The sequence below is a fragment of the Ptychodera flava genome, chromosome 7 (genome assembly GCF_041260155.1).
Source record: "Ptychodera flava strain L36383 chromosome 7, AS_Pfla_20210202, whole genome shotgun sequence".
In the NCBI taxonomy this organism is placed as follows: domain Eukaryota; kingdom Metazoa; phylum Hemichordata; class Enteropneusta; family Ptychoderidae; genus Ptychodera; species Ptychodera flava.
The window spans coordinates 37665290-37678183 of NC_091934.1; the positions used below are offsets into that span (position 1 = coordinate 37665290).

Below are 12894 nucleotides of genomic sequence, written 5' to 3' on the forward strand. Positions count from 1 at the left end.
GCTGGGAAAACTATCGGGAGCGCCTCGGCATTCTTATCCATTGATAAACGATGCATCGATGGTCTGTGACTCAATTCTGGTCGCACACAGATTAACCCTTTCCACAGGAAAACTCTATAAATATTTAGAGTACATTTGACTTGAAAAAAAATTTCATCACGGAAACACCCTGGATAATCGCGGTCGGCAAACCTAAGTATAACACATCCTTTGCCTTGCTAGGAGCGCACTTCAAGGATAGCCGACTTGAGTCGACAATGCAATACAATACAGTGGCAATGGACATTGACAGGATTTCAACATTTTGAAACTGAATATGGCAAAAACTACCATGACGCGGTAGGATATGATATACAGTGATAAAAATCTGAACTGTACATTTTCTTGCATATTCAAATTGGAAACATTTTTACGAAAGGGAACTTAGTTTCGGCCGACAGGCTGCCTCAGCACTGGCAGATGACAAAATGTAGTCATCAGAGGCGGCTAATATTTTACACGTAAAAAACTTATATCTATGTTGTATTGGTTAAAAATATAATACAACTGATTGAGAATAATGAAAACGACAAAAACTAAGGAATAGTTCTAAAAAACTTTCTTGAGGTAAAGGCATAATGCTGTATATAAAGTCTTCGCAGTGGGAGGTAAATCAATTGCGTCGTTCGAACTTATTATGGACTCCCTAGAATATCTTCAATCAGCACAACAACAAACCTCCGGGGGATTTTGGGTCACAATCAGAAACGATCGTGAAACTTCGGGATGTGAAAAATACGCTCGGGAAATGACATATTTTTATCGATATCTCGCGATCCGCGCGCAGTCGCCATGTCAAATATCGACCGTTGGCATTAAAAAATCGTGTTTAAAAATGTTACCAAGTGGGAGTGCCACTTTAATGTGGAAGAATACCGTAGCTTTCTCCACATAATCATATCGTAATGTACCGTCCATCACAGAGAGGACAAATAGGTAACCATATCGGTGGGCAAAGTGAAGATGTGATTTGCTTGTTCTTTTTAGGTTGTCCCCATGGAACGTTTGGGGCTCGATGCGACAGGGAATGTATGTGCAAGAATGGGGCAACTTGTCACGCATGGAACGGTGCTTGTAAATGTGCACCTGGATGGCAAGGGCCGGCCTGTGATATCCGTGAGTTAAGTGCTTGTTACGATTAATTCGTTTAAATTTTGACTTATTTCTTGATTTTACTTCCTGCTTTGTTCCATCCCCTGCATTCTTTATACATTTATTGTTGAAACATCGACGATCGCAATTGCACGAAAACAGAAAATAGCAATTGCATGCTTCAGTTGCAGTAACTTTGCGTTCGTTTTCTCCTGCATTTGAGTTCCAACAATATCGGGACAATAACTCCCTGTGTGAATAATTCGTTGACCTAATAAACCTTTCATTTGATTTTCAATTTTTCAACTTCCTACTTACCTAATTAATATGTTGATCACACATCTTTCCATATTTTTCCAAATATTTTCAGCTGAGGCAGCACAAATCTCAATGTCTGTTCGGTCAACTACCGTTCATATACATGGTAATATCTATTTTGAGTGCGACTTCACAAATGTCAAGATTAGGCATGCCAAATTTGAACATGATGGGCGTATTCTCATCACTGCTAGCAATGGAAGAATGATAAAGAAATATTACGATCGGTAAATACAATTTGCGATTACAATTTTAAAAAAAATTGCATATCATCGTTGACAATGTTCTTGTTTCCAATAACAGTGGAGCCCATGAGTCGCCATAACCCAGCTTTCAGTATATTTGAATCCGGGGGCATGTTAATGAGAAAGGCGTAAATATCTATTTAGTTAAATACCATGGGTTTGACCACATCGACTTTTGACCCTTGTTTTAACCCTAGCACGACCTTTGACCCCACAATGACACTTACATCTTTTCTTTTGTAGAAAATGTACAATTGAAGTGAAGTGAATTTTATTTCACCAGAAATATGACGAACATAATTGTGAAACATACATGTGCGAAAGACAAGACAAAAAGTTGTGATAGATGTAATTAGAGCCACAGAAATAGTTCTTAACTCGCTATAGGGCAAACCCCGCTCCTCATTTGAAGAGACAAGTTATACTTTTTGTTTGAACTGGGGTTCAAATATATCAAAATGCATATTAGTGACGATTGAAAAATGAAAATTTCGTCGAACTCTATGAGCAAACCTTTGCAAACACTCTTGAAAAAAAATTAACTTTGCAAAAGGTAATGATGTAGTTAATATGCGGCCAAACTATCGCAAAACCATAAATAAATACCATTATTTGCATAGTTCAAATCAAAAAGTTCTATGAAGGACCTGGCCTTAAATTTTATTGGACGACGTTCTCCTCCTTAAATGCAGTCTTTCTTATCGAAATTCTAAGAGGCAGCACAGAAAAAACCGAGATTTCAGCTACAAGGAAGAAAAAACAAGCAAACGCTGTTGTATGACTTTCAGCGCTGAACAAATTCGAAAGGAAGTGTCATTTGTCAGTTTAAATTCACAATACTGTTTCTCCAGTGCTACGTCGACCAACCAACTTGGCTGTTCTTCAGTTCGATGACAGCCACGTGAGAGTTAGCTAGTGCCCTGACTTATTTCACGGCGCAAAAATAGGAAGAAAGAAAGGGGGGTGGGTATCTATAATAATTGAACATGGGCACCAATTTGACACTATTTTCTTTATCTGTACAATTACAATAGAGTTACCGTACATCTGGCGATACTGAACACAACACATGCAGATTCAGGAATGTACAGGTGTCTGGCAAACGGCTACAACGGGAACCTCTACTTTCAGTCAAACTATGTTTGGATTGATGTGAAAGGTAAGCAATTTTTCAGGTCTTCGGTCAATATTGCTGCCCTCAGTGTTGATGCATTTCTGCAGGCCGCAGTTTACTCAGAAACGCCTACCTACGGTACTCCTGTTGTAATAGTTTATCGTTAAATGTTTTTCTCAAACATACGTCATATGAACTCCGATGCTAGATAAGGAGCCTATACTGCAGCGTTTAAACAGTCCCTCTACCCACAGGGCCTGTAGAATGACTATCTTTTCAATTTCGTTGTAAATCAAGGTATTCTATGTTTAATGTAGTAGAAGCGATTAAACCGAGATCTTGCGACTAGCTTCGCTTAGGGGTGGCCCATTTGATTTCTCGGGGGCCTGGAGGAAATGGGTATGGCGACAATTTTTGTTTGTTTATTTTTTTACCCACCCTGGCAATTTTTTTCAAAATATAAAATCACACTTTCATTTTTGGTAAATAAAAAAAACATATTACCTGAAAAATTGTATTTATTGTTATACAAATTAGCCCTCCCTCTGCAAGAAAATCCGAGGAAGAACACTGAAGCAGGTATACCTGTTTTTGATCTCGTGTTGAGATCATTGTTTGTGTGTAGCATAGTTTGACTTTTTGGTATGCTAGTTATTTATTGTTGTAAAGATCAGTTTGTTGTTTCTTGCGTGTTCCAGCAATATTTTGTTGTATTTTCATACATTTCAAGTAACAGTTCATATACTGAGATGACTTTCATGTGTATATTTTGAGATCCATTTTATGTTTCAGTTTATCACACCTGTTTTTAGGTGGGCATGTACCAGGCTAGGACAAGGGCCTAGTATTGTTTTAGCAATGTGAGTGGCATATTAGAAAGTTCTCATATGTGTTGCTTACTTTTGAGCTGATCTTGCAACGTCTATTTTTCATTAATTTTTTTGCCATTTTCTTTTGTTTTGTTTTAAAACAATCTTCTCCGCAGCAGCTTGCCTTGTCTCTTTGAAAAAGAGTTCAGAAGTAGACAGGGATGTTCGCTTATAGATTGTTTAAATCATGGCAAAATTAGTCATTTTCGTCAAATTAAAAAAATTCTCAGAATCTGCTCATGCTCTTTCTTTGAAATCTGTTTTTATTGGGGTATTTTTTATGAAGTTTAGAAATTATAGTAAAATTATCGTTATCACACATTGATAATTTTTATCATTTTAGTCAACTTATATTTTAGACACCACTGTTTTAATTAGAAAACGAGTTTAAAGTTAATACGTAACAGGTAGATATCAGTGGACAGTTAGAAAAGTGTTTCACAGAGAGTTACATGCTTTGTTCATTTTTTCCATATGAAAAGTAAAAAAAAACCCATTCATTTGTTTTGCTTGCACCTTCCTTCTTGTAAACTTCAACTCTATACTGTTTTACAAGCAACAAATCTCTCAACAAAGCTTCAAAATTCATCTTACTAAGGACAACAGATGCTACTGTGTCAGGACCTGTCATGAAACCAATCAGACGACAGTTTATCATTCAACCTCACTCGGTTAAAGTCCAATGTTTTAACAGTTCCCTGTTGATTTGACAATCACTTTGGATAAAGATCTTGGAATATTAATTGCTCTATTGTTGATGGTCTTCCAGTTATACCAGTACATTACTAGTACTACCATACTGGCTGATATTTTCCTTCACTCAGATAGGTATAATGTTCCACACATAAAGACAGATAGGTATAATGTTCCACACATAAAGACAGATAGGTATGACACTTTTGCTATATATATATATATATATATATATATATATATATATATATATATATATGAGAATTGATTTTACAATTTCATCTCTAAAACGTTATTTCGTGAGTCGCGAGACTCACTCATCAGGAGACTAGACTGGAGTGAATCTACATGGGCTAAACATCGCTGGTTACACAGGTGGTGGAATTTTGGTTGAGATTGACAGTTGTTGCATAACAATATATTGCTGCTGCTATGAATATTCATGTTTACGGAGAGGACTGACTTACTTCGTTGGATGTATTTGGGAGTTACTAGTTATTGCATAACAGTGTCTTGCTTCTGTGACGGCATGATGACACAAGTTCATTCTTTTATGGAGCACGGAACATTCTGGATGGCGGATGATAATAATTTTTTTTTAAACAAAGGTTTCACCGCTTGTTCGTACCGTCATATGGCTTGGCTTTGGCTAGGACCTTCCATGAGGTTGTTGTCCTTCAGTGTCCAAATGTGTTTACTGAGGTCGTTGGAGTTTCTGGAGCGTACATGTCGAAATGATGTAATGTGGCTTCTGTATCTTGTCTTGAAGTCGTTGGCCCAACGTAAGTTTCGGAGGTGTCGTTGTCTGAGCGTGTGACTGTTGCTTGGTAGACGATGGAGGCTTGAAGGTAGTTACCGTCAAGTGGGCACTGTACCGAAAAATGAATGACAGATTAAGATTTGAGACAAAATGTTAAACTTTATGGAGCCGTCATTATTTACGGCCGGGGGGTCGGAGGAATTGGTTTAGAAACTCCAAAATTTCGAGTACCCCCCTGCCAACCATGACGTGTTTGAGTAACCCCCCCTCTCTGCTACAGAAATTTTGAGTGACCCCCCCCCCATGGGAAAGTTAAATATCTATACAGCGAAATGGATTGCCGTGGCGACAGACCCTGATTAAACCCTGTGGTACAGGTATGTGTTGGAAAGAGGTTCCATTGCTGTGACAGGGGCTGATGTACAAGTCTGTATCCAGTGCTCTGATGAAATGCAGTCTTCTCCGTAGGATTTTTGTTACAAGAGGGGGAAGATGTGGTGCAAAAGCACCGCAAGCGACCGCGCAACGGGGGGAGGTCAGGGGTCCTGCCGTTGGAGCTTTTGAAAAATAGAGATTAAAATGGTGTTATTTGGTGGCACTTGGGGAGTATTTTTTCAGATTGTTTTTGTATAAAAAACTCAAAGGAACAGAAATCTGAGACAGTATTCCAAAACTTATATTCCAGTTCACTGATTTCAATGAAGATTACTTTTTTTGAAAACGAAAAAATAGCGACAGACATACATTTATTCACATTTATTATTTATTATTATTTTCCTGCAATAAAAGATGGGTTTGTTTTCAAGGCATTCAACTGGTTTTAAAATTTATAGAATCAGAATTAGCTTGCTTTACACATTTTCCCCTATCGGTAACCTATACAATGTAGAAAATAGAAAGCAGACGTTTCTCATTAATGATCAGGCAAGTATATCAATCTTTAATCAGGAAATACTGAAAAAATGTACTCAGTACTAGCCTCTAACATAAGGCTTGACACGTCGAATAGCTGATCTATCTCTTCTGAAGATCATAATAACGTGAAACAAATAGTGTAATGAGATTTTAGTTTCTACTTGAAACTACCTGTATTATGATATATATATATATATATATATATATATATATATATATATTATGTGTGTGTATACCGGGTGTGAACATATATATATATATATATATATATATATATATATATATATATATATATATATATATATATATATATATATATATATATATATATATATATATATATATTATATGTGTGTGTGTGTATACCGGGTATGAACATATATATCTCAAGCATACATATTGCTGTTCTTTACTATTATTGTTGTATTAATTCATAACTTCACTAAATGCTTTAGTACATATCAACAAAATTGAGTAGCCCCCCCTTCTTGTTCTCCACTTTTGAGCAACCCCCCCCCTTGTAGCTTTCGATTTTTTGAGTGAAACCCCCCCTCAGATTCCTCCGACCCCCCCCCCAGGCCATAAATAATGACGGCTCCCTAATTCTACACAATGCTTTTGGCTTTGAATTTACGTGGAGGGACTCGTAACAGTGCCTGCGCGACTTTCTCGTCGCAAATTTCAATAAGGCCAGAAAGAAAAAATTAATTGTTCATCGGAATCGCCGCTTCTACTTAGCCTGGAATTATTTTTTGATATTGGCAAATTCATACTTCTGCATTTCAAATACTTTAGTACCGCCGCTGGCGGCGCCCTACACTTTTTCGTACGGTTTTCGCGGGCATGTGGGATTCTGTATGAGACTTCTCACGTGTCTGCACTGAGCTCTGGGATAATAATTGTATTTATTATGTAGAATGTCTGTATACGACTTGATTATTCAGTAAAAGAATCGCCGAACATGATATTAGTGTAGGCCTAGGCCTACATGTTGACTAGCATGATACCGAGAGGCTATGGCTGCCCACAGGTTATCGTAACATCGCTTGGATAGTCGTTCCCAGGCGGGCGGCCGCAGGTCGCCGTTTACTTGGAAAAAAAAGAAAGGTCAGACATCGATTTCAGACAAGCAGCCAGAAAGAAACAAAGGAAACAATCTGGCGTCAAATAAATGATCCTCGACAATCACAAATACCTTCAAATGTTTATTGCTCCAGTATGGCCGGCCTAGAAACGTTACATGTGCCGAAATTTGGCAATATTCACTTCCTTGGGATTCCGCACACTTGCACTGTATCCGCCATACTGAATTCGAACTAACTTACCCACAATTCAATGCGAAGTCCAATTAAGTCAGTCTCAGCAGAACTGTGGTCGCAGCAAACCCCCTTCCTTTGCGTGAAAACAAGATGGTGGAATGTGTTATCTTCAAAGTAGTTTTTAATTAGCCCTCAAAGCTAAAGAATAGTAGGAGCTGGAAGAATCTTGTCCTAAATCGAGCAACCCTTAATGATGAATGTCATCCGGTAAAATTTTTTGTTGCATCATCCCCACAGGTTGCGAGGACAACGTTTGGGGAAGACATTGCAATAAGAAGTGCGACTGTGTCCATTCCGACATGTGTACACAATCTGGTGGATGCCAGTGTGAGAGAGGCTGGACAGGAGCTAAATGCGACAGGGGTAATTAAATTGTGACATTTCCGAAGATTGCATCCAAATATATGTTGCCCGGACACATTAAGTTAAACAGGAACCTGTTAATCGAGTAAAAGTTTTTCTAGAGGCATTTGAGTTGCTTTCTTTTTCAAATATAGTGCATAAACACCATGATGCAGTTCAGAATACCTTGCGTGATTGTTCATGACCTGGAGTGTGTCACATTTACAATAATCATTGTGCCTACACTAGGGCCTACACTATTGATTAATAGCACTGTTTCCTCTCCATTTTACTGTTTTACTGTTGATTCATAGCATACCACCAAGTTGACTTTTATGAACTGTGAAGAAATGAATTCACAGGAAGACTAAATATAAGTTAGACTTGCTACAAATCTGTTTTTTCGAATATACAGGAGAGAAAAGAATAAAGTGAAATGATCGCGAAATTGAAGCTATATACTTTGGAATACAGTCGCGTAGATCGTGGGTGAACTTGGCATCCTGTACCTGCCGCATGTTGCGTGCGTCATAGAAAAGTTAGAGTTTGTCTATAAAGAAGTGTAAATGCGTAACATGTTCCTGTGAATCTGGGATTTGTGTCAGAATAAAGCCGCCTGGCCTGCATCGATTTAATATCAGGACGGATGAACCAAACAGCCGGAAATATTGTTGCTTTAATGAAATGCATGCCAATAACGTTGTTTACGTCCAACGTAAAGTTTTTTCCCATATTCTGGACAGCTTTATTTTTCAAGGCTTCTAGCAAATTGCACAAACTACTGCCATCCTAGTGTAGCCAACTTGTCGTGTTTTAAGTACTGACGATGATGTCTTTCACGTGTCACGAACAGACATCCTCCATCCGTTCATTCATAACTGTCCACCTAACGTAACAAAGCTGGTTCACGGAGCTGCAAACACCGCAAATGTCACCTGGTTACCAATAAGAGCATCTGATAACGACGGCATAAAAAGTATCCAAGCCACCCACAGATCGGGTGAATTCTTCCCTGTTGGCACTACCAAGGTTACTGTATCTGTGTTTGATCACTGGAATAACAGCAACGCGTGTACTTTTACGGTAACGGTCAAAGGTGAGAAGTTTCAATGAATTGTGCCAGTTTAAAATTGCATTTTTCAACCAGGCTCTTTTCTGTGTCCGTCTGACAATGCAAAGCAAATATTTTGTCACGTATACATTGCTTCTTATACTGATATGACGTTGAAAGTAAAATGGTTTATAACATGTTTTATATTAAACTCTAACTGATTGCATATGATCTGTGGCCATTATCTTATTTAAATCCATGTCATTCATTTATTCATGATTGTGCTAAAAGTATTGTGTTTTGTTTGTAACATCGACTACAGGCATATCAAGTAACTCTATCGTTACCGTAATTGGATCGGTCGCTTTCTGCTGTGCGCTAATCATGGTTGCTGCTACAATGTCCTGGTGGGGTATCAAGCGTAGAAAATCAAGACATAGAATACACAGATACTTCCGTATCGATGACGATCTCTGGCAAAAGAATCTACCGGTGAGGTTAAATTTCGTTTTGAGAATTATTTTGCCCCTTTCTTACGACATTTCTAATCGCTTTCAAATTTTAAATCTAGCTCTATCTAATATATGCACGTCGTTGTCTTCTGCGATACAATCCAATATGGCCGCTAGACGGCTATGTTGTTTCCATTTTTATGTCCGCCTGTAACTGAGACATTTGCTACTACTTTGCTTCAAAATTAATACAAGGACATCTATCATTATTTTCTGTTTGGCAGCCTGACGTGAAAAAAATTAACAAAAGTGACCTGCAGATGTGTGAAATTCTTGGCGAAGGGACATTTGCTAAGGTGTACAAGGCACTCATGACTCTTGTGAATGGAGGAGGCACAATGCTGGTGGCCGTAAAGCAAATTAAAGGTTTGGTGAATCCATTGCATTAACAGTTTCATTGATTAGTGATCCACTCAGACAGTAATGTCACCCGAAGCCAGGCCGGTCAGAAGTGGCGCTCAAATCGAAGCCCTTCAGATGGCGGTCAGTGTCTCTAGGCCGCAGAGAGCAATTTAATCAATGGGATGAGTGACTTTTCGCTATCATTTCCAATTACTAATTTTTTGAAGATTATTTGGCAATTTTGTGAATTGTTTTAGATGTAAGGACGTTTTAGCTTAATGTCACGCTATCGTATCCACACCTGAACTATTGATTGGGGATTATTTCCTCGAACTAATAGGTATACAGCGAAATGAGGCAGTTAATTATTGTCAGCTATGAATGTTTTGTCAGGTACCTTCCTCACACACGTTCGTCTGCTATCGTTAAGTTTGGTATTGGTAGTTGATACTTACTCATAGCGTCCACATGCAGAGAAGGCATGTATCGTCTTCACAAAATATATGAATAGTCATGAAAGACAATTGTTAATAATGAAATCAGATGCTATTGGGTATTTGGTCAGCGTTAAGCTTCCTTTCCGTTCTTCAATACTTGAAAAAGCACTAAACGGGTTCAACAGAATTGAGTTTCCTTTCCGCTCAGCAGTACATGGAAAAGTTTCCTTGTGCATATTTATTCATCGACGACCCTTTGAAAAGTGCTACAGAGAATATCTGGTTGAGTTGGTTTGAATTTACTTTTTTTAACTGTATCTAGATGAAGCTGAATACTGGCATCAATTTATCCACGAGGTTCAACTTCTGCGTAGACTAAAAGGTCACCCAAATGTCATTCAGCTTATTGCTGTTATCCATGATCAAGGTAGGTGTATTTACTGTAGCTTTATAAACATCGATAAATAACCTTGCATGTACACACACGTGTACATCATTGTATGTATGTATGTATGTATGTATGTATGTATAATAATCGCAATCATACCAATCCATAATCCAATAACACTAGGTCAAAATTTGTAAGACAATAGTTGTAAACATAGACACAAAACAGCACAGAACAGACAGTAAATAGACGGTACAAACAAAGTCAAATCCATGAAAGAAAGATATATGGACCTCTGGCCAAAAGACCTAGAAGTGATGTCAGGTGTTTCGAAAATAGTAAGCGCATCCTGCCCCACATGTGGCACCCGCCATATATCAATCTGTAAGTCAGATAGGTAGTGGTCACTAACTAAGGCCCAATGTCACCGATGCCATCAGTGATCATTTGTCGAAGAGAGATATTGTATGTATGTATGTATGTATGTATGTATGTATGTATGTATGTATGTATGTATGTATGTATGTATGTATGTATGTATGTATGTATGTATGTAGGTAGGTAGGTAGGTAGGTAGGTAGGTAGGTAGGTAGGTAGGTAGGTAGGTAGGTAGGTAGGTAGGTAGGTAGGTAGGTAGGTAGGTAGGTAGGTAGGTAGGTAGGTAGGTAGGTAGGTAGGTAGGTATGAAGGTAGGTAGGTAGGCATGCATGCATGTATGTATGTGTGGGTATGTGTATATATGAATGCATGAGACTATGTATGTATGTATGTATGTATGTATGCAAGCATGTAATTATGCATGCATGCATGCATGAACGTAAATTTGTTGTCGGACGGACGGTTGGTAGGATGGATATATGGATTGATCATATTTTTTATATCGAACATTATTGGCTACGTCGTAATCACTTGTTGCAGAGGACAAATGCGATTCTGTTTTTTAACATAAATACTTGTCCTTTCAGATCTGTGTGGCATTATTATCGAGCTTATGAGTATGGATTTACTTAGTTATCTGAAAGATTGCAAAAATGTGAGGCGTCTTTTGGCTTTCGCTTCACAAATTGTTAAGGCTATTGAACATCTTCATAACCAACAAGTAAGTTTCTTGTCAGTGCTTATGTACATCTTTGGTAAAATACGTAAGAAGTATCACTTTATCAATAAATGTTCAGAAAGTATTTTAGTCCCCAGCAGCAGACGCTGAATCCTGATCAGCTCACAAAAAACGGGCTCTCACTTTTCCTCACCGCGGCATTGTCGAACAACTCTCATCCATAAAGCAGACCAACAACTGAGCAAGGTGTCTGTGTTCCTTCGTGTACAGTGTACTACAGACGACACATCTAATGCTTTTAATCGTGCTATAGAAATATTATAGACGTTGAACACAAAATTTTAAATCGGGATTACAGATGCATTTTCATGTAATGAAAATATCAGTGCTTAAAACATACACCTAATGAGGAAAGAACAGTAATGTTTGACAATATTGTTAATATTTTTTTGCAGAAAATAGGAGGCACCGTAGCCCTGTGGTTAGGGTAACGGACTCACTGTCAGAGGGTGGTGAGTTCGAGACCCGGTTCAAGACCCGGTAGGACCAGAGTAACGGACTCACTGTCGGAGGACGGTGAGTTCGAGACTCCAGTACGGTGTTGTGCCCTTGAGCAAGGCACTTTACTCCTCGGTGCTCCGTTGGGGGTTAGTGGGCTATGCATACCTCATCCTGTAATTTGGCTAACGCCTGCTGGATGATTGCAAAATTAAAAAAAAAGAAAACAAGAAAACAAGGACAAGTATATTTTTTATATTCATCCATAAGTATGTTAAAATATTAAGTAGCAGTCTTGTCAACACTCTATATTGTGTACCATATTCAATGCCACTGTTGACAAATACATTGTTGTCTTGACCAAAATTCAGTTGTCATCATCATTTGACAATGTATTCATATAATATGTTTTGACGAGTTGGACAAAAGGCACGTTAGACACGAGTCGACCATGAAGCTGTATTTTATAACATAAACGCCATGAAATCTCCCACGGAATACAACAGGTGGGGTTTCAATGCTGTGTCGATTATATATGGAGATTAACTATTGAAAATACCCTTATCTATATGTCTTCCCGAAGGTTGTTCACCGGGATATTGCCGCCCGAAATATGTTGATCTCGTCCGACAACGTTGTCAAAATTGCTGATTTTGGTCTTTCAAGAGATGTGTATCAAAAAGGACAGTACCAAAGGCATCCAACGGTATAAAAGAGAGAGAGATGCTGCGTCCTTGTAATATATGTGTGTGTGTGTGTGTGTGTGAGAGAGAGAGAGAGAGAGAGAGAGAGAGAGAGAGAGAGAGAGAGAGAGAGAGAGAGAGAGAAAGAGAGAGAGAGAGAGAGAGAGAGGGGGGGAAGACGACAACGATGATAATGATGATGATGATGATTTGTGATAAT

The 12894-nt window shown here is 38.3% G+C and overlaps 1 protein-coding gene across 5 annotated transcripts in view; it reads left to right on the forward strand.

The window, feature by feature from the left end:
* The window catches only part of LOC139137471 (uncharacterized), a 144654-nt gene that overhangs the window by 49866 nt on the left and 81894 nt on the right, over positions 1-12894 (forward strand). For 2 of the 5 annotated variants that reach the window (XR_011553393.1, XM_070705592.1), the window contains exons 10-19: positions 1027-1155; positions 1502-1676; positions 2729-2853; positions 7602-7727; positions 8560-8802; positions 9080-9249; positions 9494-9635; positions 10371-10475; positions 11402-11535; positions 12575-12697. The exons of 1 other annotated variant lie outside the window; for it this stretch is intronic. Coding sequence is in view for 3 of the 4 variants with exons in the window: in XM_070705592.1 (XP_070561693.1) it covers positions 1027-1155; positions 1502-1676; positions 2729-2853; positions 7602-7727; positions 8560-8802; positions 9080-9249; positions 9494-9635; positions 10371-10475; positions 11402-11535; positions 12575-12697 (1472 nt within the window). In the remaining variant the exon portion in view is untranslated. Of the gene's footprint in view, positions 1-1026; positions 1156-1501; positions 1677-2728; positions 2854-7601; positions 7728-8559; positions 8803-9079; positions 9250-9493; positions 9636-10370; positions 10476-11401; positions 11536-11948; positions 12698-12894 lie in introns of those variants that run through there. 2 more of the 5 variants (XM_070705595.1, XM_070705593.1) reach the window with 2 other exon arrangements.